The following is a 25,431-nucleotide window of genomic DNA, read 5'->3' on the forward strand; positions in this document are numbered from 1 at the left end:
TTAGAGTGCTCCACCATTACACTATTTTATTTAAAGTTTGGGTTTTATATAATGTAACACGTATTATGAACTCTTGTTTTGTTTTTATCTGATAAACAGATATTTTAAAAGTTTATAAAATGTTGTGTATTTTATATAATTTGTTTTATGATATGTATGTTCTAAGGCTTAACATAGGTGTGGTGTTCTGCTGGCACCGCTCTTGCGTTGCCGGTCATGGACCCGGGATTCGAGTTGTAACAATTAGTTATGCCTAGTAAATTAGAGTGGTTAATTTATGATTAAATCCATGAATTTTCCTTTTGTGTTGAACCATTGAAATTACAGTCCCAACTATCGACTGTTCTAAGGGAGATTTTAGGAAGGAATATACAATATAAAATATGCCAGTTTTTTCTTTTTTACTTAAATAGAAATTAAGAATAAAAAAATTTGAAAATGATTGATGCCTAATCTCCAACTGACAATAGAGTTATTGTCATAGACTCAAGTTTTTTGAAGTAACACCAAATATATGGCTACTAGATGATTGACCTACGCTGCGCTACGGGTCAAGTAAAATTTTTCTTGAACGTAAAAACAAAGCGGCACATGTAGTTCACCCCTTGGTCCGACAAGGCTAATTTTTGCACCGTTGAGTTCATATTAAAGAACCAAACCCTACACTATGGAATGATCAAAATATGTTTTTGACAACTTTAAAAATTTAGACATAGCTCAAAAAGTCTTCTGTTTTTTATAAACGAAGCTCTTATACCAATTATTGGTGGGAGAGACCACTGATGGTGGTTTTGAAACACTTAAGGAAGATAAAACAATTTGTATTATTTCATAAACAACAAGCTTACAAAAATTGCAAGCTCTTAAACACTCACCTTCTCTTTCTCTCTACTGTTTCTCTCTTTTATTTCTCACACTCAATAATATAGACTTAGTTGCCTATTTATACAGAAAATGAAAGTGTGAAAAATTAGATTTTAAGTGTGAACACAAATGGCTGGTGGTAGTGTGAAGGCGCCTTGCGGCTGTGGTTGGTGGCAGCCATCCTTGTCCTTCTAGAGTGGAGGTTGAGTTTATTGCAACATGCATTGATAGTTATTTCTTAAAGAATTGATTTGTAAAATGCCCTCATGAATATACCATCTATGTAAAGATAAAGGAAAGTGGTGATACTCTTATTGTATGCTTGTATATAGATGACTTGATCTTTATAGGATATTATACAAAAATATTTGGAGACTTCAAGAAAGCAATGATCAAAGAGTTTGAGATGATGGTTATTGGTCTTTTGACATACTACTTAGGGATTGAGATCAAGTAAGGAGAAGATGGAATTTTTATGAATCAAGAGAAGTTTGTAAAAGAGATTCTCAAGAAATTCAAAATGAAGGATTGTGTAAAAATGAATACTCTAGTTGAGTGTGGAGTGAAGATGTCAAAGAATGATGAAGGAAAGATGATAAACTCTACAACATTCAAAAGCCTATTTGGGAGTTTGAGATACTTGACCTGCACTCATCCAGATATTCTCTTTAGAGTATGACTTGTAAGCAGATTATTGGAGAGACCAATTATAACACATTTCAAAACATTAAAGCGAATCCTTTGGTATATCAAAGTTACTATTGATTTTGGCTTGATCTTTGGATATTCTAATAGCTTTGAACTTATGGGTTATATCTATTGTTACCCATTTTTTGGGATCCCCACACAAAAAAAGAGAAAATACAAAAAAATCAAAAAATTATTGTCGGGCGAAAACCAAAATATATATGTTAGTGAGAAGAGAATGTCAGAGCACTTAGAAAATAACCAAAGATTGGTTAAGGAAAATCAAAAATACAAAGATTAAAATTTGATAGTATATTTCTTTTACTGATAAAGGCCCTATCGACAAAGGAAATTTAATTTCAAGAAGAAAAGTCCAAAATCAGATGTTTAAGGACTCAATTAGATTTAATTGAAGGTTTAATTGAATTTATGAAGGGTTTAATTGCAAGAAAATTGATTTTTTAAAGTCAATTTGGGTTTTAATTAGAAGAAATTAAAGTTTAGGAGTCGAATTACAATTTTTAAGAGTTAATTTGGTTAAATCAGGGGCTTAATTGCATAAAAATTGAAGTTTTATGGGCAATTAGGGACTTGATCGCAAAAATCCAAAACCAAGGACCAAACTGGAAAAGATGTGCGGATATAGGGGCTAAAATTGACCGAATCAGGGGCCAAATTGAAAAAATGAAAGTTTGTTGATCAATTAAGGGTCAAAATGCACAAATTCAAAACCAAGGACTAAAGTGAAAAAGACAGCCAACTTTAGAGCTGGTATTTGAATTTGGCAGGAATGCAATTGAATTGATTCTTAATCAAAATCTGAATTGAGGGCTTGATTCAAGAAATAAAAAATTATGGACTAATTTAGAAATAGAAACCTTTTGGCGCCTTTTTCTTTTAAATGAAACAACTTGTTTTGTACAAAATGACGACGTTTCATTCACTGTTCCGTAAAAAAAAAAAGCTGAAAACAGTGTCGTTTTTTTATGGTACAGTTTGCCATCTTCTTCCGTTGGATGCGCTGAAGGCAGGGGAAGAAGGTTTTTCTTCCCCTCCTTTACAGGGTTTATCTCCCCCCCTCCCCTTACTTGCCCAAAAACCTCATCACAACACACACCCCCTCATAGCCTACCACCATGATGAAATGGGCAAAGGGAACAAGCCCTATAGGCAGCCCTGGGGCGACTACACAGTGGCAGCCCAAGCCACCCTACCCCTTTGCCATGACTGGATAGGGGTAGGCTACCTCTCTCCCCTTACCCTTTATAAATACCCTCTCACCAGGAGGTAGAAGGGGGATGAAAGGATGAAAAACAAAGACAAAAAACAAAAGAGATGAGGAAGAACAAAAGAAGAACAAAAGAGGAAAAAAAAAACAGAGGAAAAGAAAGAAAAAGAAGAAACATGTGCCTCTACACAGAAAGGAAAAAATAGCAGCAACCATCATTTTTCTCCCCACCGCCATTTGGAACCATTGTCATTCTGCCACCATCACCACCAACGCCATCGCCAGGTCAGCCTCCCCTCTCCTCCTCCTCCTTTTTCTTCTTCTCCTTCGGTCGCCCTTCGCTATTCAAGTGAACAGTGGAGAGTTTTCTCCATTGTTTTCTGTACGACCCAAACCAAAATGGTTGGGCTGGGTCCAACCCAGTCCCATAAAAAAAAGATTTGTTGGGCTATCGTCGATCCAACACTCTTTTGGGCCAACATCGGCCCAACCCCTGTCTCGGGCCGACCTCATCCCAATTTCTTCTGGGCCGATCTCGGCCCAGCCGGGGTGGGCTTAGCAGGCCCATCCTAATATATATTAATTATAAACAAAAAAAATCCAAAAATCCTTTCAAAAATTTTGTGATTTTCTCGTAGATTTTCCTACCTTTTTTTTATTATTATTAATATTGGTTTGTATTTTTTTAGACTGTAAAGATACAAATCTGGTATTAAAATACCTGGTTTTCTCTGAAATGTTCCGAAAAATAGATATAGAAAAATAACAAAAAAAAAATCTTATTTTCATGCATATGGCCAAGTCTCTCAAAAATATATAAAAAATTCATATCGCATTTCTATACAAAAAATCAAAAAAATATGTATTAGCAAGCATTTCGGGCTTTAATAACCAGTTTATTAAAGCCATGAGAATTAGGTCAATATTTCAAAAATACCAAAAAAATATTTTGTTTTCTTTTAGTATCTGGGATTATGAATTTATATGTAAGATGTATTCCCGATATTAAATAAAAAAGGTAGTTCTTTTTTTATAAACATTAGAACGATTAGGTTTTTATCTAATACGATAAAGATAACTCCTTACTAAGCAGAACTTTTCTTAAACCTTAGACATACCAACAATTAGAAAACATGGCAATACCTTAGTTTATATTAGACAATTAAACAATACAGCTTACCTTAGGTAGAGTGTATGAGAGGTGCTAATACCTTCCCTTTACGCAACCAATCCCCGTGCCCGATCTCTGAGACCAGTTAGGGTTTCTAATGACCAAAATACTAGGTGGCAACTCTCATTCCCTCTTTCCACTGGTAAAGGACAAGAATTCCTTATCCTGTCCATTTCCCCACACCATACCATGAATTTCAAGAGGATGCTCGCCGCGACGCCGCATACGGGCGACAATAGTGATAGTGATTGGGATGGAGATATGTATGATAGAAAGAGCCCTACAAGTTTTATTTTCTACATAGAAGACACAACATTCACATAAAGTTCAAAGAAGCAACCTATAGTCATATTATCAACTTGTGAAGCTGAATATGTAGCTACTATAGCACGTGTTTGTCATTCCATATGACTAAGAAGATTATTGAAAGAGTTGTGAATGCCATGAGAGAAGCCTACGAAAATTTATATGGACAACTCATCAGTCATTGCTTTAGCAAAGAATCCTATGTTTCATGATAAAAATAAGTATATTGACACAAGATTTCATTACTTACGAGATTGCATTACAAACAAGAAAGTTGAAGTCAAATATGTGAAGACCCAAGATAAAGTCGCAAATATTTTCACCAAACCACTCAAACATGATGTTTTTGCCAAAACGAGAGATATGCTGGTAGTTATAATTAAAGAAATCAAGTTTAAGGAGAGATGTTGAAAGTAAATCAGATTTTGGTTTTTCTGTAAAATAAAGGAACTGATCTACCGGTTGAATTAAATGAATTGGTTGACTGGTTCAGAAATGGTCAATCGGTTGAGTTAGCAAAATACTTTTCCTTATCAGTTTAGGTTTTTCTTTTATTAAATTAATTATATGATTGTTTAAGATTTTTTACCTATAAATAATTTTGTAATCAGAATTTGAGAGATGTAATACAAAAAAGAATAAGAATGTATATTGGAGAAAACACTTATTGCAAAAACATCCTCTCTCAAATTTTTCTTGTTCAGTTTTTTTTTTTTTTAAGATTATCTTCTACCACACCTAGAGTTTCTCTTGATTTGGGAGGACAAGCTGATTGATATTTTGTACTTCCTCTTGATCGGGTTGTTGTGCATTTGGATCTTGATCATCATCATTGTCTGCCGGTGGAAGATCTCCAGGGATAGCTATGTGGATCGGATTCAGTTCACTTCTACTGGATGTTAAGTCCATTTGAATGAAGATTCTGAACAAAACAAGAACTCTGCTCCATGTTGTTGCTCTTAAATCAGAGGGCTGCAAGAGTACTGCTCTGTGCTCGTAAACAAATATGGTTGTGAAGATCATGAGAGCTGAAATTGAAGCAATGCCAGTAATAAGAAATAATCCCCAAAAACTCTTGAGACTAAGGCTATTAGATGAAACTGAGGTGCTGGATTCTTGACAACTGCTTTGTGTGCCAAGCCATGCATCCTCAATTTCCTTCTTCTTATCTCCTTCGGTCACATTTAGAACTGCCCTTGATACATCAGCTACAAGAGGTGAACCTTTAGGGAAGACCTGAAACGCAAAAAAGAATCCACATGAGAAATTTTGTGTGCTCATGCACGAAGGATATATCAGACAGAGACAAGAAGAGCAGGAGGAAGGAAGAGAAGTGATCTTACAAACCCGAAACCGCCAGTTTTAAATGTTGGTTCAATTATTGTATATTTCGAGCAATACATAGATAGAAAGAATTTCATGTATGGCACTTCATCAAATGCGGCAGCAATGCCACCATTTCCACTACCTCTGGAAAAAAGCTTGTCGCATTCTTCTGGAGTATTATAAGCCATAAGCCTGGAGTCATCAAAACCCAAGTTTTTCAGGATTCCCAACACAAAAGAGTTCTGCTGGTATCCCACAAACTCCCCCTTTTTAATGAGCTCATCAACATTAGTAACTGTAGGCTGGAGCTGCTGAACGGTAAGCACGCTACTTAGGCTGGCAGTGTAGCTTTGAGTAAGAATGAGTACAACAAAACACCATACGGTTACAACTATTCTAGCCAAGTTGCTAACCACCCTCTCCCCTGTAACATAAAGAACATAGGTATCATAAACATCAAGTCAATGTTTGAGATTGAAGTGCTTTGAGAACTATAAACTCAAAAGGTGAAGCGAAATTACTATGAGCAAAAACCATGGTTGAGAAAGAAAACCAGAAGCTAGTGCCTATTTGATGCGAAAGTGGCCCTTGAAAATCTTCATTCATTCCGTGTTCAAGAACCTAGACCACAAATCCAATGAAAACAAAGAAACAAAAGCTTGTGACCCAAAGGTCCCAAGTCAAAGGCTTCAAGAAAACCCAAGCATTTTTGTTTCTGCTGTCTTTGATTGGAACGATCATGGAGACGCCACTTTCCGTGTAAGGCAATGTAAAATCAACGTACTTGGACCTGTTGGCTATGATAGTTGTATCTCCGACCACAGCGTCGTAACTCTGTTTTCAGTAATGCGTTACCTATAGGAACGGTGCTAATGTGATGAAGCATAATATAGAAACATGAGAGGGGTTTTACCTTTAAATACACTTGATAGACCAGATCATTGTAAGTTCCAGCAGACTTCCCACCAGGCTTGACAAAGGGGATGTACTCATAAGTTATGGCATAAGGTAATGCGGCAACTGCAGCTTCGAATATAGCTATGCAGTATCCAGTGACTGTTGTCATATTGGAATTGAGATCTGTTGTATCCTTCACAAATTGACCGAAATTGCTTGAACTCGGTACTCCTATCCGCAACTTCTTCCCATTTGTCGGAATCTCCCAGCCCTTGGGAATAGAAGTTGAATCCCCTGCCCATATAACAGGTGCCAGACTGGACTTGGAAGTAGAATAAGTACCAGTGGTATTTGCTATTAAGGGTTTTTGCGAGTCCCTTTCTCGGCATCCAAAATCCTATCCTCCTTTCTCCATTTCCATTCATATTAACTATTTCAAAAGCCGATGGTGTAACTGTCCATTAATGAAGAAGAAATCTCCAGTTAGACCTTTAAATCTAGTGTTTGATAATGCTCGGAGGAGGTTTGGACCATTTTGAGAGATTCCCAGATTTTCTAGATCAGTTACTGAAGTGTTAGAAACATTTGCCTCTCGAAAGCCTAAGTTTGTTGTACCAGCTTTCTCAATTGCCATGGCCAATGCTACAGTAGCATCGTAGGCTTGTAGTGCATAAATGTTTAACTCAGCATCAACCATGTCTGCATTATCTTGTTGGAATTTCCTTTTCCACCGTAACCGAAAATTTCCTAGCTCCGTTGTTTTCGGAATATAAGGTTTAATACCCAATACCCCTTGCATAGAATCAATGACAGAAGGATCTGGTGATGTTGAGAGACCTACAGTCGGCCCATCAGTCATGATCCAAACGTAGCCTTTACTCATCATCCCAATCTCTTTAGCTTTGACAAAAAGCCGAGCGCCAAGAGAGGCAAACATGTGCACAATGAAAACTCTTGTTTGCATTGTCATCAACTTGTAAAGCTCCTCAGCAATTTGATCATCAGTGGCCGATGGAGAAATGACACTCCGGTAGGGTACATGAGCATCAACTGCTTGCAAAGCATCAGTTAAATAAGGTATAACTCCCTCTCCATATTCGTTGTCCATGTAGATAGGTACTGCTTCGTTCCATCCAAAGGCTTGAACTAATGCTCCAATGCCATTGACTTGACTTGAGTCATTTTGTGTAGCTCGAAAAAAATAGGGACTCCTGGTGGACGTAAGAGAATCACTTGATGCAGAAAATGATATGATGGGCACCTGAGCTTTTTCTCCTAGATCAATAACAAAATTAGCTTGCATTGATGTTGTCGGCCCTAAGATTGCTTGCACTTCCACATTCTTTATCAAGTCCAAGGCTGCGATTTACAAAGATGATCGAGAACAAAAGGATCGACTTAGCATTTTTTTTTTTTAATGATTAAAGATTAATGGAATAGATTTACGCATACTCATATCAAGAATATGTTGGTAATCCAACCAATAAATCATATCTTTTATATGAAAAAGACTTGAGAAAAAATCGAAATCAAGGTTCTCTAAAGAAGTGACTCATCACTAACAAGCAGACAGATTGAGTACCCTACTAACAGTAAATCATAGCAAGCAATCATTAAGATTTCTCTTGTTACTGCTTTAACTTTTTTATCTCCAGCTGGTGGCTAGATTTATGCGGTTGACTTTCAAAGATGGGCAGATCATGACTATATATTTTGCCTCTTTGCATGTGATATATACTAGGCTTATGCATGGTCCTAGACAGTAATATCTTAGTTGTTATTTAATTAAAAAAATAGCTCGACTAAGTTTGATAATTAATCTAAATAAACTTATGATCTAATCAAAAACTCAATCTGGCTCAGGACTAGGAGTACTGGAGTTTTTGGCAAATCTGATGGGAGTCCTAATGGCCTAATTACTCTGTATATGTAAAATGTAGCTCTCTCTCTAAATTCTTATATCTCTTTATCATCTGTCTTGGCTTTGAACAGCTTGGTCCATGTAGTAAATTTTTTTCTTCAATTTCAGACATTCAGTGTATTAATGCATCTATATAGAAAATATTGTAGGCATACTATATAGAAAATTAATATTGTAGTCATACTCTTGTATTGTAACCTCCACTATTACTATTATATATTGCCTTACACATATATATAGAAAGGGTTGGCTAACCAATAGGTTAAGCCTCCTAATTATTCTCAACTTTGTATCAAAGCCTTCTGTAATCAAAACTCTTTTTCCCTCTCCCTATGGACTCTACTACTACTGCTGACTTCTCCCCCCACCAAATCGGTGGTGCAGCCTAGCCGGCGAACCACTTAGAAGCTACTGCTACTAGTTCTTTCTCCCACCAGTAGCAGCCTCAACCTGCAGAGCAGAACCATGGTTCCTTCTCCCATGTTTTTGTCGTCCCTCTTCACATCATGGGGACAACAACTTCTTCTATCATTGCGATGTCCAACACTCATCAAGTGGTCTCATTGAAGCTTACAAACACCAACTATCTCTATTGGCGAATGCAGATGAAGCCATATCTTCTTGGTCAAGGTGTTTTCCATTTTGTCGATGGCTCAGTGCCATGTCCTCCCTCTCATGTTTCTGACTGTTCTGATGGTTCTTCTTCAGCAATCAACCCTTTTTTTCTTCGTTGAAAGCAATAGGATCACCTTATTTTATGCGTGTTACTCTCCTCTCTCTCCATGGACGTCTTGCATCTTGTGGTAGATTGCTAGACTTCTTGTATTTGGCGTACTCTTGAGAAAGTGCTCGTTTCTCCATCGAATTCTTGCATTATGCAACTCCATGGGGCTTTTCAAGATATTTGGCAAAGAGATGCTTCGGTTACTATATACATGCATCACACCAAGTCATTATTTGATGAATTGGCTGCTGCTGGCCGACTCATCTCTCTTGAAGACTTCAATCTCTATATATTTCATGGTCTTCGTGGTGAGTTTAAAAACTTGGTAACTAGTCTTATGACCAAGGCAGAACCGTTGTCATATGCGAACCTTCACAACCATCTTCTTACTCATGAGTTTCTGCATAAGATTTCTTTTCCATCATTGGCCGTAAATCCACCTCTGCTGCCCACACCATCTTTACTGCCCTATGCTCATCTTGCCTGGCAATAGCACAACTCCAATTTTAGGCGTAACAAAGGTTGTTCCCGCGATAACTGGCGCTCAACAGAAACACGTACAATAGCAATGGCAAGTCTGATTTTCATGGCTCTCATTCTTCTACTCCCATGGACTAAAAGCAAGGTCATTGGCAGCAGCCTAGACGGCCTGCTGCTTGTGGGTAGTGGTCTCCTCATCGGTCCTTTGAGCAGAACATCAAGTGTCAACTATGCTTCTTCTTTAGCCCCACAGCCCCACACTATACTTAGTTTTGCAGTAGTCACCAGTCCTCTACCCATATTGTTGTTGGTCCGGTTTCTGCCCCTACTTGGTTCCCGGACACCGGTGCGAACCAACACGTTACGCCTGATCTTGCGACTCTGACTGATTGTGCACCCTATCTTGGTAATGATCACTTGCATGTTAGTGATGGTTGTCGCACATGTGCGGCGTCGCGGCAAAAACATCCACCCTCAAATTCTATTTTATCTAAAAATGTGGCAAATGTGGGGAGACAAGGAATTCTTGTCTTTTATTAGTGGAAAAATGGAATGGGAGTCGCCACCTAGTATTTTGGTCACTAGGAACCCTAACTGGTCTCAGAGATCAGGTACGGGGACTGGTTGCGTAAATGGAAGGTTTTAGCACCCCAAATACGTCCTACCTAAGGTAGACTGCATTGTTTTAATTGTCTGATAAAATCTAAGGTCTTGTCGTTTTTTTTTCTAGTTGTTGGTCCGTCTATGGTTTAAGAAAAGTCCTCTTCGGTAAAGAGATCCTTATCTTATCGGGTAAAACCTAACTGTTCTAATGTCAACAAAAAAAAATTAATATCCGGAATACGTCTTACATATAAGATCATAACCCTAGATATTAAAAGAAAACAAAATAATTTTTTTGGAATTTTTGAAATATTGGCCTAGTCCTCGTGACTTTAATAAACTGGTTATTAAAGCCAAAATGCATGCTAATATAAATTTTTGAACCTTTGTTGTATGAAAATATGATATGTTTTTTTTATATTTTTTTTGAAAGACTAGGCCGTATGCATAAAAACTCAACATTTTATTTTTATATTTTTATATTTTTTTATGAAAACCAAGTATTTTAATACCAGATTTGTATCTTTACAGTATAAAAATACAAACCAATATTGATCAAAATGCAGTAAAACAATATACGAGAAAATCACAAATTTTTTTGAAAATATTTTTTGAATTTATTATTATTTTTTATTTTTATTTTTAGGCTGGGTCCAGCTCAGCCCTTGTGGCTGGGCTGGACCCAGCAGTCCTATCCGGGTCACTGGCCTAACCCAATGACCCGGCTGACTAAGGCCTGCATGCATGAACTATTCACGCATGCAGTTCACTTCGCACAGTGTTATATAACTACAAAAGACAAAATGCAAGGAAAAAAAAAGAACTTACCTGGTGCGGGGAGGCAGAGCTAAAGACGATGACTGGACGATTCTCCTGGGCTGACATGCGGTGGCTCTACAGGCGATGCTGCTGGCGGTTGCTGACTGGAGAATGGCTTGGACGGTGGCCGGCCTTTCTTCTTCTTCTCCTCTGTGTTTTTTTTCTTCTGCTTTGTTCTCCTCTGTTTCTGTTTTCTTCTTCTGTTTCTCACGGTGCTGTTGCCGGGTGTGCTGTGATGGCTCTGAAGGCGGTGCTGCTGGTGGTTGCTGACCGGAGAATGGCTTGGACTGTGGTCGGCCTTTCTTCTTCTTCTTCTCTGCGTTTTTTTTTCTCCTGCTCTGTTCTCCTCTGTTTCTGTTTTCTTCTTCTGTTTCTCACGGTGCTGTTGTCGTGTGTGTTGCGGTGGAGGTTGCTGGCCGGTGGAGTTGCTGTGGGAGGCGACGGTGGCTCTTCTCCTCTCTGTGCAGAGGCGTGAGCCTTTTTTTTTTCTTCAGCTTCGTCCCTCCCTCTCTATCTCGTTTTTTTCTCTTCCTTACGTTCCCCCTCTACTGTTTTTCTTTTCCATCAGGTCCTTCTCCCCCTCCTTCTCCTTTTTTCCTCTCCTTTTTCCCCCACTGTTTTCTTTTTCTGCTGTCTCCTTCCTCTTTTTCCTCCTTTCTTTCGGTCTTCTTATCCTGCTTTTATAGGCAGAGACAGCCTTGTGCTGGTAACGGCCGGCTTGTAATCTGCATGTAGAGGGATCACAGCCTTAAAGCATGCTCCATAACGGATGCCATGCTGCAGAAAACGCCTCAGCCTTTACTGCTGAAAACGGCTGTATGGAAGAGACAATGAATAGTGTCCAAGAAACGGCGCCGTTTCAAAATTCAAATAGATACTTCTGAATTTTTTTGCAATTTTGTAATCAAGCCCTCGAAAAAATTGTAATTGGATCCCTTGATTTTAGCACCTTTTCCGGTTTGGTCCTTGGTTTCGGATTGTTTCAAATAAGTCCCTAATTGGCTATCAAACTTCAATAATTATGCAATTAAGCCCCTGATTTGACCAAATCAACTCTTCAAAATTATACTTGGACCCCAGAAGTTTAATTTCTTCCAATAAAAGCCTAAATTGACTTAAGAAATCAATTTTCTTGCAATCAAACCCTCCATAAATTCAATTAAACCTTGAATAAAATTTAATTGAGTCCATAAACATCTGATTTTGGACTTTTCTTCCTCAAATTGAATTTTCCTTATCAACAGGGCTCTCACTGTCAAATTTCAACCTTTTGTATTTTTTGAATCTCCTCAACCAATTTTGGCATTTTTTCGGCATTCTAGCATCCTTTTCTCGCTCCTATTATTTTTTGGATTTCTTCTGAATATGTTTTTGATATTTTTTTGTATTTTCTCATTATTTTTGTGGGAACCCAAAAATGGGTAACAACAATTGTAAGGGTCTATCCATATCCCATATTGGACATAACATGTTACATTCCCCTAAACGCACCTTTACATTATCTAATGTTCTCCATGTTCCTCACATTACCAAACCATTGCTATATGTTCAGAAATTTTGTCATGATAATAATGTTTATTTTAAATTTCACGCCTTTGTGTTTTATGTAAAGGATCTCACCACCAAAGCAATGCTCTTTTCTTTTCAGGGCAATGATGGTCTCTATGTTTTCTCTAAGTCTTCTGCCACCACCATTCCTCAAGCTTATTGGTCTCCTTATGTCTCTGCCACTGCTGATCTGTGGCATCGTCGATTGGGACATCCTACTTCCTCTATTTTTAATTTGTTAGTTTCCAAAAATAAAATAATGTGTGCTTCTAAACGCTTTCTTGTTCAATGTCAAGCTTGTCCGCTTGGCAAGTCGTTGCGTCTATCATTGCGACTTACGGGCCATAAAACTATTACTCCATTTGATTTAATATTTAGTGATGTTTGGGGTCTTGCTCCTATGTTCTCTTCTGATGGTTTTCGTTACTTTGTTATTTTTATCGATGCACATACAAAATATATATGGTATTTTCCGCTTGTTGCAAAATCTGATGTGTTTTCTATATTCCAATGTTTTCAAGTGCTTGTTGAGCGTCAGTTTTCTCACAAAATTAAATCTGTTCAAACTGATTGGGGTGGTGAATATCAGAAGTTAAATAGTTTCTTTCAAACTATTGGTATTCGTCAGAGGTTAATCTGTCCTCATATGCATGAGCAAAATGGCAGTGTTAAGCGTTGTCATCGTCATATTGTCAAAACTGGTCTTACACTCTTAGGCCAATGTAGTGCTCAATTATAATTTTGGAATTATGTGTTTGAATCTTCCATATGTCTCATCAATTGCATGGCTACTCTTGTCCTTCAAAATCAGTCTCCTTTTGAATGTTTGTTTAATCATACTCCTGATTATGATTTTCTACGTACTTTTGTGTTCTTAGGTTATAGTTCCTCGCATCTTGGCTACCGTTGTCTCGATTTTGCATCTCAACATATATATGTCTCTTGTCATGTTCGTTTTCATGAAAGTGTGTTTCCTTTTGCAGCTTCTGAATAGATAGCACACCCCTCAGCCATTCCCTCAAAGAAATTAGGCTAAGTTCGACCCAAAATAGTTGGCCAAGATTGGCCCAAAAAAGAGGTTAGGCCAATGTCAACCCAACAATATCTTTGGGATACTGGGCCGGACCCGACCTAGTATTTTGGTCTGGGCCGACACTAGTCCACCTCAGGAACAATAGACTCTCCACTATTCACTTGTAGAATAGTGGAGGAGGGAACGAAGAAGAAGAATAAGAAGAGAAGGAGGGAGAAGAAGAAGAATAAGGAGGAGAAGGAGCTGGTAGTGGCTCACGGTGGTGCTGGCGGCGACTAGGCAGATTAAGACAAAGAGAGAGAGAGAGAGAGGTTATTGTTCTTCTCTTCTTCTCTATTTGTTTTTTTCCTGTTATCTTCTCTTGTAAGTTTCCTTCTATTTTATTCTTTGTTCGTCTGTCTGGTTCCTCTGTGTTTGTTTCGTCCCCATCTCTCCTATTTTTTTCTTTTTTTTTTGTTTCTTTCGTTCTTTTCCTTCCTTTTTTTGTTCCTTTTTGTCCTCACCCACACCTCCTGGTAAGGGGGTATTTATAAAGGGCAGGGGGAGAGAGAGTTACCTTACTCTTGTCTAGTCACACCAAAGGGGTAGGGTGGCTTTGACATCCATTATGTAACCGCCCACAGAGCTTGTCCCCTCTGCCCCTTTCATCATGGTGGTAGGTCATGAGAGGGTGTGGGTTATGTTAGTGTTTTTGGGTAAGTGGAAGGGAAAGAGAGAGATAGAGGGAGAGACGTTGCAAAGGAGGGGAAGAACATTTGTTTTCCATCTTTATGATGACAATCTTTCTCTAATTATTTGTTTTATCATATATAGTGTAGCAGTCTCTATCAAAGTAAAGAGCATAACCTTTTTTCATTATTTAGCCTACGCTTAATAAATTATTTTTAAACTTTAGGATAAGCAATGCATCGTTGACAAATTCCATACCTTTCTCCATCTCCATATTATAGAATGTACTTATATAGGAAATACTGTATAGGAAATATTGTAGACATACTTTTGTGTGGTAACCTCCACCATTGCTATTGTATATTGCCCTACACATATATATAGAAAGGGTTGGCTAACGATTAGGTTAAGCCTCCTAATTATTCTCAACTTGGTATCAGAGCTTTCTGCCGTAAGAACTCTTTTCTCCCTCCCTCCCTTTGCAGTCGGCCCTCTCTTTACTTTTTCTACATGGATTCTACTACTGCCACTGACTTCTCTCTCTCCACCGGTGGTGCAGCATAGCCGGCCAATCATCCCCAAGCTGTTGCTGGTGGTGTCTTTTCTCCCCCACAGCAGCCTCCACTTGCAGAGATTATCTCTGATTCTTCCTTCCAAGTCTCTACCATTCATTTGCCTCTCATGGGAACACACACTCCAGCTATTGTTCCTGTAGCGAACACCCACCAAGTCGTTTTGTTAAAACTTACAAACACAAATTATCTCTATTGGAGAATGCAGATGAAGCCATATCTCCTTGGTCAAGGTGTTTTTCACTTCGTTGACGGCTTAGTGTCGTGTCCTCCATCTCATATTTTTGACAATTCTGCTAGTTCTTCCTTTACCATCGGCCCTTTTTTTCTTCGTTGGAAGCAATAGGATCAACTTATTTTGAGTGTTTTACTCTCCTCTCTCTCCGTGGATGTGTTGCATCTCGTGGTAGATTGTTTTACCTCGCATTGTGTTTGGCGCACTCTTGAGAAAGCGCTTGCCTCTCCATCTAATTCTCGCATCATGCAACTTCATGGCTCCTTTCAAGACCTTTGGCAAGGTGACTCATCAGTTAGTATATACATGCAGCAAGCCAAATCGTTATTTGATGAATTAGTTGCTGCTGGTCGCCCCATGTCTCTTGAAGACTTCAATCTTTATGTGTTTTGTGGCCTTCGTGGCGAGTTCAAAGACTTGGTAACGAGTCTCATAACCAAGGCAGAACCGCTGTTGTATGCTGATCTTCACAGCCACCTTCTTACCCATGAATTTCTGCACAACTCTTTCCATTCCATGGCTGTCGCTTCCTCTCTGCTGTCTTCTTATTCTCTTCCGCAACAGCCACCTCTGCTGCCAACACCACAGTTTGCTGTTGGGAATATTTCTGCTACGCCTTGGTTCCCCGACCCGGCGCAAATCAACGTCACACCTGATCTTGGAACTCTGACCGATTTTGCACCCTACCTTGGTAATGATTATTTGCATGTTGGTGACGGTAAGGGCCTTGACATATCCCATATTAGACATACTACATTACATTCCCCAAAACACATGTTTACCTTATCTAATGTTCTCCATGTGCCTCATATTACCAAACCGTTGTTATCTGTTCAAAAATTCTGTCATGATAATCATGTTTATTTTGAATTTCAAGCTTTTATGTTTTATGTGAAGGATCTCATCACCAAGGAAGTTCTCCTTTTCGGTCAAAGTCATGATGGTCTTTATGTCCTCTCCGAGTCTTCTGCCACGTCAGTTCCTTAAGCTTTTTGGTCTCCTTGCATCTCTGCAACTGCCGACCTGTGGCATCGTCGTTTGGGTCATCCAACCCCTCGTATTTTAAATTTGTTAGTTTCTGGAAATAAAATCGTATGTACTTCTAGACATTCTCTTACTCAGTGTCAAGCTTGTCCTTTAGGCAAGTCGTCCCGTTTGTCATTACGACCTACGGGTCACAAAACTTCTACCCCTCTTGATTTAATTTTTAGTGATGTTTGGGGTCCTGCTCCTATGTTTTCTTCTGATGGCTTTCGCTATTTTGTTATTTTTATCGATGTGCATACCAAACATATATGGTATTATCCGCTTGTTGTGAAATCTGATGTCTTTTCCACTTTTCAACGTTTTCAAACACTTGTTGAGTGTCAGTTTTCACTTAAAATTAAATCTGCTCAAATTAATTGGGGCGGTGAATATCGTAAATTAAATAAATTTTTTCAGACCATTGGTATTAATCATCGGTTAATTTATCCTCATACTCATGAACAACATGGCACTGTTGAACGTCGTTATCGATATATTGTCAAAACTAGCCTGACCCTTTTAGGCCAGTGTAGTGCACCATTGTGATTTTGGAACTATGCTTTTGAATCATCGGTATACCTTATGAATCGCATGCCTACTCATGTTCTCCAAAATAGATCTCCGTTTGAGTGTCTGTTTCGTAGCACTCTTGATTATAACTTCCTATGTATTTTTGGGTGTCTTTGTTTCCCCCTTTTGCGTCCATATCATGCTCATAAATTAGATTTCCGGTCTTCTCCTTGTGTGTTTTTAGGCTATAGCTCATCCCATCTTGGTTATCGTTGTCTTGATTTAGAGTCTCATCGTATTTATGTCTCCCGTCATGTTCGTTTTCATTAAAATGTCTTTCCTTCTGAGAAGTCTGAATAGGTAACATCCTCACCGGTACCTCCCACACAACATACCTATCTTCCATCTTTGCACCCTCCTCCAAGTTTTCAGCCTACTGCTCACCCAACTGGCCCTCCCAACAACCCAATTTTGCTCTCTATCGCACCCCACAAGACCACCCTTTTACCCATAGCTTCTGCCACCCCTTCATCCCCATCCCACACTGCCATACTGTCACCATATACTTGTCTTTCCAATGATCATTGTGTAGGAACAGGTTCTCCATCATCGTATGCGCATGTTCTCTGGTCTGTTGCAGCAGAGCAGCCAGGTTCTGCTACAGAACATCCCAGTTCTGCCGCAGCCTCACCAGCTTCTGCAATACCGACCAGTCCATCCACTGTTTCTCCAGCTGGTCTACAGCTCTATGTAGACCTCTCTTCATATCCTCTTCAGCACCTTCTAGGTACAGGTCACATTACTCCATGTCCAGCAGCTTGTCAACATCCCATGGTCCTCCGTCCAAGACAGCCCAAAACAGCATTGTCTACCGCCACTACCACAACCTCTGTTGCCTCCTTCAACTGGGTAGTTTCACCTCCATCTCATGAGCCACTTGTTTTTAATGATGCTAACAGATATCTGGCGTGGCATAGTGCTATGCGTGAGAAAATTCAGGCCTTACGCGCAAACAGAACTTGGACCTTAGTGTTGTTTCACCCCTCTATGAATGTTGTTAATAGTCGGTGGGTGTACAAGATTAAATGCAGGTCTGAAGGTAGCATTCAGAGGTATAAAGCGCGTCTGGTTGCTAGAGGTTTCACTCAGCAAGAAGGTATTGATTACTCTGAAACCTTTAGTCCTGTCATCAAACAGGCGACCATCAGATTAGTCTTCTCCATTGCCGTTTCGTGTGGTTGGAAAATTCATCAGCTTGATATCATAATGCCTTCCTTAACGGTGTTCTTGGCGAGGAGGTCTACATGAAACAACCTCCAGGTTTTGTTGATTCTGCTCTCCCCTCTCATATGTGTCGCTTCATAAATCCCTATATGGTTTAAAACAGGCTCCGTGGGCTTGGTGCACTCGTCTGAATGATTTCCTGTTATCTATTGGTTTCTGTGCCTCTAAGGTGGATACCTCATTGTTAATCTTCTCTGTTGGTGCTAATATTTGTTATCTTCTGGTCTATGTTGATGATATTCTGCTTACGGGTAGCAACTTTCTTCTACTCTAACACCTCATTCAGCTACTGAGCTCAAAATTTAAGCTTCGCGACTTGGGTTCTGTTCATTATTTTTTGGGTATAGAGGTTCAGTCTACTAGTATGGGTCTTATGCTCCACCAACATAAATATACACTTGACATCCTCATTCGGGTTGGTATGTTATCTTGCAAACATGTTGATACTCCTATCTCTACATCCAAAGCTACCATTCTGCCCGATCCATTATTTTCTGATGCTACACGCTTTTGTTAAATTGTGGTTGCTCTTTAATATCTCACTTTTACGCGCTCGAATATTTGCTTTGTTGTTAACAGAGTCTGTCAGTTTATGCATGCTCCTACATATTCTCATTGGGCTGCCGTGAAATGCATCCTGCGTTATCTTCGGGGTACGGCATCCCATGGCTTGCATATAATTACTCGCAGTTCTTCTTGTGCCTTACATAGTTTTACATAAGCAGATTGGGCAGGCAGTGTTAAGGATAGAAAATCTACGGGTGGTTACTTTGTGTTCTTTAGTCAGACGTCGATTTCGTGAAAATCTGGTAAGCAACACACAATTGCTCGCTCTTCTACTGAAACTGAGTACAAAGCCTTAGCCGATGGCAGTGCTAAGGTTATTTGGCTTCAGTACTTATTAACAGATCTCCAGATCCGTCTGCTTCTACTCCTATCATCTGGTGTGACAATCTTGGTGCCATTTATTTGTCTGTGAATCCTATCTTTCATGCTCGCACAAAACATGTTGAGGTTGATCCTTCACCCTCAACTTGAGGGGGCATATTATAGAATGCATTTATATAGAAAATACTATATAGGAAATATTGTAGACATACTCTTGTGTGGTAACCTCTATCATTGCTATTGTATATTGCCCTATACATATATATAGAAAAGGTTGGCTAATCATTAGGTTAAGCCTCCTAATTATTCTCAACTCTCCACGATGATATTGCCTAATGATATTGCCTTTTACTTTTGCCTTGAGCATTGCATTATTTCCAAATTTGAGTTTAGAATTGATTAATGAGTCTCGGTTGGTCAAAATAGTATCCTTGCTCGTCATGTAGTTGTTGCACGAGCTATCAATATACCACGCATCTTTCTTGTCTTTAGTGGCAACATGACAGCATTAGAATAACTTCTCTTCATCATCATTCTTCTCACAAAAATTGCTTGGTGATTATTTTTGTTGCGAGAATCCTTTTCTAAATGTCCAAATCATCCACAAGAGTGACAGTGTGGCTTGCCACGGTTTCAACAATCTTTCTTTAGATGATTTGTATTTTTACAAATGCTACAAAAAGGATATTTTCTCTTCGACTGGTTACCTCTTCTTCAAAAATATTATTTTCTTCTAAAAATTTCTCTTCTAGAATTCTCCATAAATCTCTGGGCATTATATCTCTCGACAGAGTCTTCTACATAGCTACTCAATCTTTTTCATGTGCTTCCAAAGAGCCCACTAGTTCAGCTACTGACAAGGTTGCTAAATCTTGCGATTGCTCTATAGCAGTAACTATAAAACTAACTAGAATTTGTTCAACAACCCTTTAATCATAAAATGTTTTTTCCTAGAGATCTCATTTGATTTACTACTAGTTTAATTCTTCCTTGATAATCTTTAATAGTCTCATAATCTTTCATTTAAAAGTTCTCTAATTCCCTTCGTAGTATTTGGAGTCTAATGATACGTACCTTAGAATCACTAAGAAACTCCTCTTGCAAAATATCTCAAGCTTGCTTTGCTGTTGAAGCTTTAGTAATCCTTGTTAAAATTGTATTAGCTAGTGACTATTGAATCAAATAAAGAGCACTAGCATCCTTTTGCTCTTTCACCTCTAACTCCTTCTATTGTGCTTCTTCTAAAATTGAGATATTTTCTAGGATGTTTAATCCCTTCACTACAGTATCCCAAAGCTTTTGAGACTTGAAAAGTTTCATCATTTTTATTTTCCACAAATCATAGTTGTTTCCATGAAAAATAAAAAGTGGCATAGAGATAGATTTTGATGAATTTGTGGCGGCTATAATGAACCCTAATGCCCACTTATGATCAATTATGCTTTGATACCATTGTTAGAAGATGATGGTAGTTTAGAGGTTTTAATAATTAAGGATTGAAATGAAAATAGTTTGATATTTAAGATGCTTAGTTCTAATGGTTTGGAAAAGGAGGACTTAATTTATAGTTTGAAAATGATTGAAAGATGTTGACACACAAAGCAAAACTTTATTAATAGGAAGTACAACATACTGGGCATAAAGGTTTTAGTACTTAGATTTAAGATTAGTATAGTTTTTTTTTTTTTTTTTTTTTTTGATAAGCATACAAGATAAAGCCAAGATATAGCAGAGAAAAGCAACCAAAAGGTCGCAATACAAAATTGGTACATCAAAGTAAAAAAGGAATCCATCAACATATAAAGATCGGACAACATAATATCAATCCGGCAAAACTATATCTATCTCCAGAATCACAACAGCCAACATCTTCAAAAGAGATTAACATAGTTGTTTTGGCTTGGTTTACAAATAATGGTTGTATGGTTATTTATAGCCTTCTTAACCAATCTAAATGGAACAATCTGGATAAAATTTACAACCATAGCACACCATACAATTTGCTAGAAATTTTGCCAACCCGCTAGACAATTCTAGACTACTTTGAAATATTGTGGACTAGAAGTCTTTCTTTGACTTTTCTAGAAACTATCCTAACTTAGCTTAGCTCTAACTTGTAAATTAGCTTTTGAAGTATTTTCTACAATTGATTTCAGGAATCTTAATTACTTAACAAAAATAAATAGTTACTCTCGCATGCTTTTCAATCTATCTGGTATCACATTCTTCAATAACCCATTTGAGATCCTCGACATCACTAATAACTTTTATGCATGTCAAAAAAAACACACACATCACACACTCTTTCCCAATATCTCCTTTTGCTCTCTTATGGTCACACCATCAAAAAAATCGCATAAATTTAGAAGATGTTTTTTTGGGTGACTTTGATAGCAAGATATGGGTTCATGTAAGCATTCGAAGTTAATTCAAATAGAAAAGATCTTGATTATTTGCTACGTAATAATAAGTATAGTGATTCATGATTGGAGCATACTGATGATAACATCAAGTTTTAAAGGGTGAGAGTGAGAGAGGGAACCTGCTGCAGCTGCACCAACAACATCTTTCTTGGAGTCCCTGGTGTTGAGGGCTAGTCTGGTTTTGTAGTCACCATGAGCGGCATAAAAGTCTGAGAGGGCCATTTCGATGCAACTCAACGCAATTCTGCCATCCAAATCACTGTCCAGATCAAGAACCACACCAACATTCACTGGGATAGATGTGTTTTCAGCCATTCCCATTGCTGTGAACAGAATCTTTACACAAAAAATGAAGGAGAGAACAGCCTTTGAATGGTTTTTCTTCATCTTATTGTCCACCTATGGTCGTGCTGACTCTAGCTTAGCTAATATTTTTTGTTTAAGCTTTGGAGGAAAGATCCCTTATTTATAAAGCTGTGGACCTTAAAAAGTGTAGTTTCCTCACTGCCAGGATATTCATGATTTGGAAGAGTCAAAGCAAACCATTTTAATAAATTGTTCACCACAAGACGTGGACCTGAGGCCAGACAATATTGTATATTGATAAAAAGGAATCTCCCAGAGTTTAGCAGACTTGTTTTTTATATATAATAATAATTGAATTTGTGTTATTTATTTATGATTAAAAAACTATTAAATTAATTTTTAAAAAATATATATTTTTTTAGAAATATATTAAAATAATAAATTTTTTATTTTTTAAAATTAACTATTATATTAAAACGATAAAAAAATTATTTTAAAAGAATTAAGACTTCAAGTACATGGAACAGCGACAAAAGACAATTCCTAGACCACATCAATGTTTGTTTTCACACTACACTTTATTTTTAAAACTTTATTTTAAAATTATTTTAATGTATTAATATAAAAAATAAATTTTAAAAAATAAAAAATATTTTTTAATAAAAAAACATTTTAATAACAATAGTTAATGTAATTCCAAACATCATCTAAAATTACAAAATGTTTTAATAAATATTAATAGCTATCAACCACTGTCCCTTAAAAAAAAAACATGAAAACAAAAAATTCCTTAACTCTTCACTTAACCGATAGGACAACCTTAAAAAAGTAAATTACATATATACCCTTTCCCACTCCTCCCTCCACCAGAAGAGAACCAGGAGCGCCAGACCCTCCAGCCATGCCGCACTCTTCCTCCACACCATAAAGCCAACGCCAAACTCCAGCTGATGACCCATAGATGCCCTGTCCCCTTCTTCCTCCTCTCAAACCGACAGACAGCCCACAAACCATCCGATCTCTTCCCAAAATTCATCACAAGCAACAAAAAACACACTCGATTTTGGCCAGAAATTGCAACCCCATTCTCACCCAAAAAAGAAGAACCACTGGCAGCTGAGTGGAGGAAAGTCGCCTCCGAATATATGACCACTGTTATGCATCTCTTTTTGGCTTACCCACAGACCCATCATCGAAACCCCAATGGCATACTAACGGTTACCTCAGACCATCCCTCTGACAACCCCCACAAACTGATTTCTCCCCCTTCTCTCTCATGGTCTCCGCTGGAAATTCCTAGGCCGATCTGATGTGGCACTTCAGTTGATACAAGCCTTCAATTCTTGATTTGGGAGTCAGTAAAAAAAGATCAGGTTGGTAAGACAAGTACATGCCATCAAGACAATGACTAACAGCTAAAGGTATAAGAAAAGGGACAACAGAAAAAACGGAGAGGTAGAGAAGGACCTGCGGCAGCTGCTCCGACAACATCTCTCTTGGAGTCCCTAGTGGTGAGGATCAGCCTGGTTTTGTAGTCACCATGAGTGGCATTTAGAAGTCTGAGAGGGCCATTTTAATGCAACTCAAAGCAATATTGACATCAAAACATTCCAAGTCTAGAACAACACGAACGTTCACTCCAACATATGCTGTTGAGTTTTGGGCCAACCCCATTTCTATGAACAATATCTTTAAAGAAAGGAACAAGAAGATCAGAACATGCTTTGAAGGGTACCTTTTCTTCATCCTCTAACTTGTTTCCAAACAATTTGATAAAAATCCTGACAAAAACTTGAAGATGGTTGGAAATATGAGGGGGTTTCTTTAAAACATGGTAACTTAATTTTGGATAATGCTTTTGTTTTCGTTTTCACAACATAATTTCTCTGGAAAGTCTCTGGAATTTATGTGGCCGCAAACAAGGTATGCAACTGCTTGCATTCCTACAATATCTTGGGAAATTGCTGAAGAAAATCAATAATTTGTGATAATAATTTACTAATTCTGAAACTCAGTTTAATCCTACCTACCTATAAATATGTTATATATAGTAATTCAATATTTACAATTTGAAGTTCGAGTGTCACAAACGAGGAAATCAAACAGAGCAATATGTGTTCTATAGTATTGCCTCCTGCATGTTCCTTTGGACTTTCCCATGAATTGCCAGGCCTCTGATGGCCTACAATTACATTACAATGCTACAACTATATCTACAGGTCTATAAATTTCCAGTGTCAAACTGTCAATGGTATCATCTGAAAGTCAATTGTGATCATGTTCTACTTCAAAAGCTGCTAGTCTTTCTTGATTTGGGCTTGTAAGTTGATCAATATTTATTACTACCTCTTGAGATGTTTGACTATGTGGACTGGAATCAACAAACTCTGTAGAAGACTGATCTCCATCTCCAGGGAAATAAGTAGTTTGAACTGAATAGGCCGATGGGCCAATACTAGGCAGACTAGTGCCATTTCTGTCACTCAGCCCACTTTTTCTGAAAGTATGGGATTTTAAGTCCCTCTGAATGAAGATCCTGAAGAAATTGCCGACTTTTCTCCTTATGGAAATTCTGGAATTTAAAGGCCTCAACTTTTTCCTTTCCTTGTAGACAAACATGAACATGAATATAATGAGAGCTAAGAGGGATGCTACTCCAGCAATTAAAAATAAGCCCCAGAAACTCTTGAGACTAAGGCTGTTAGATGTAACCGAGGTGCTGGAATCTGGACAATTGCTTTGTTTTCCAAACCAAGCATTCTCAATTTCCTTCATTTTATCTCCCTCTGTCATGTTTAGAACTGCCCTTGATACATCTGGTACCAGAGGAGAACCTTTAGGGAAGGCCTGAAAATCACAACACAAAGCAGCAAGCCAGTCTTTATCAGGGTTGACAAACTTTGCACTTACAATACATAAAGAGAAATGGAGAGGGGTGAATGAACTTACAAATCCGAAACCGTCTGTTTTAAATGTAGGATCAATCATGGCATATTTAGAGCAATACTTTGACAGAAAGAGCCTCATATATGGTACTTCATCAAAAGCAGCAGCAATACCACCATTTACACTTCCTTTCGATAGAAGGTCATCACATTGTTCTGTGGAATTATACACAATGAGCTTGGACTTGTCGAAACCCAAGTCTAATAGGATTCCCAGAACAAAAGAACCCTCCTGGTAGCCTACATACTCCCCCTTCTTAATGAGCTCATGTACATCAGTAACTGTAGGCCGCAGCTGCTGGACTGTAAGTAAACTAGTTAGACTGGCAGTGTAGCTTTGTGTGAGAATCAGCACAACAAAACACCATATGATTATCACTGCTCTGGACAAGTTGCTAACAACTATCTCCCCTGCAATCATAGTTGAAAAAAATAAAGATGAAGTCAATTTGGTGTTTGAGACACTAAAACAAATATGTTAAACAAAAGAAGAAAAAATCGAAAGGGAAAGGGAAAGGAAAATTACTTTGTGCAAAAACCATGGTTGAGAAAGAAAACCAGAAGCTAGTGCCCGCTTGATGTGAAGCAGGCCCTCTAAAATCTTCATTGATTCTGTGTTCAAGAACCCAGATCACAAATCCAATGAAAATAAAGAAACAAAAACTCGTCACCCAGAGATCCCATGTCAGAGGCCTCAAGAAAACCCATGCATTTTTGCTGTTGTTGTCCACAATAGGGACGATCATGGAGACACCACTTTCAGTGTAAGGCAAAGTAAAATCAACATACTGGGATCTGTTGAAAACAATAGTTGTATCTCCAACTACAGCATCAAAATTCTGTTGATAGCAAGCGAAAGAAACAAGATATCAATAAAAATTAGATTTGCATGCATGAATCTGTCCCAAATCTTGTTTCAGATATAAAACTGAATGTGATCAAGTACAGGAAAAGGTTGGTGAAACT

At 38.1% G+C, this 25,431-nt stretch overlaps 1 protein-coding gene and 1 long non-coding RNA gene across 9 annotated transcripts in view; one reads left to right on the forward strand and one right to left on the reverse strand.

The window, feature by feature from the left end:
* The window catches only part of LOC18107187 (glutamate receptor 2.2), a 73,074-nt gene that overhangs the window by 42,584 nt on the left and 5,059 nt on the right, over positions 1-25,431 (reverse strand). The window contains exons 3-5 of one of the 8 annotated variants that reach the window (XR_008058087.1): positions 24,992-25,304; positions 24,470-24,876; positions 23,551-24,367 (exon numbers count right to left, since the gene is read on the reverse strand). The exons of 3 other annotated variants lie outside the window; for them this stretch is intronic. Coding sequence is in view for 3 of the 5 variants with exons in the window: in XM_024590078.2 (XP_024445846.1) it covers positions 23,786-24,367; positions 24,470-24,876; positions 24,992-25,304 (1,302 nt within the window). In the remaining 2 variants the exon portion in view is untranslated. Of the gene's footprint in view, positions 1-23,535; positions 24,400-24,469; positions 24,877-24,991; positions 25,305-25,431 lie in introns of those variants that run through there. 4 more of the 8 variants (XR_008058088.1, XM_052449103.1, XM_024590078.2 and 1 more) reach the window with 4 other exon arrangements.
* The window catches only part of LOC127904723 (uncharacterized), a 32,318-nt gene that overhangs the window by 5,928 nt on the left and 959 nt on the right, over positions 1-25,431 (forward strand). The gene's annotated exons all lie outside the window — the stretch shown is intronic.

Source organism: Populus trichocarpa, chromosome 18 (assembly GCF_000002775.5).
Source record: "Populus trichocarpa isolate Nisqually-1 chromosome 18, P.trichocarpa_v4.1, whole genome shotgun sequence".
NCBI classification, from domain to species: Eukaryota; Viridiplantae; Streptophyta; class Magnoliopsida; order Malpighiales; family Salicaceae; genus Populus; species Populus trichocarpa.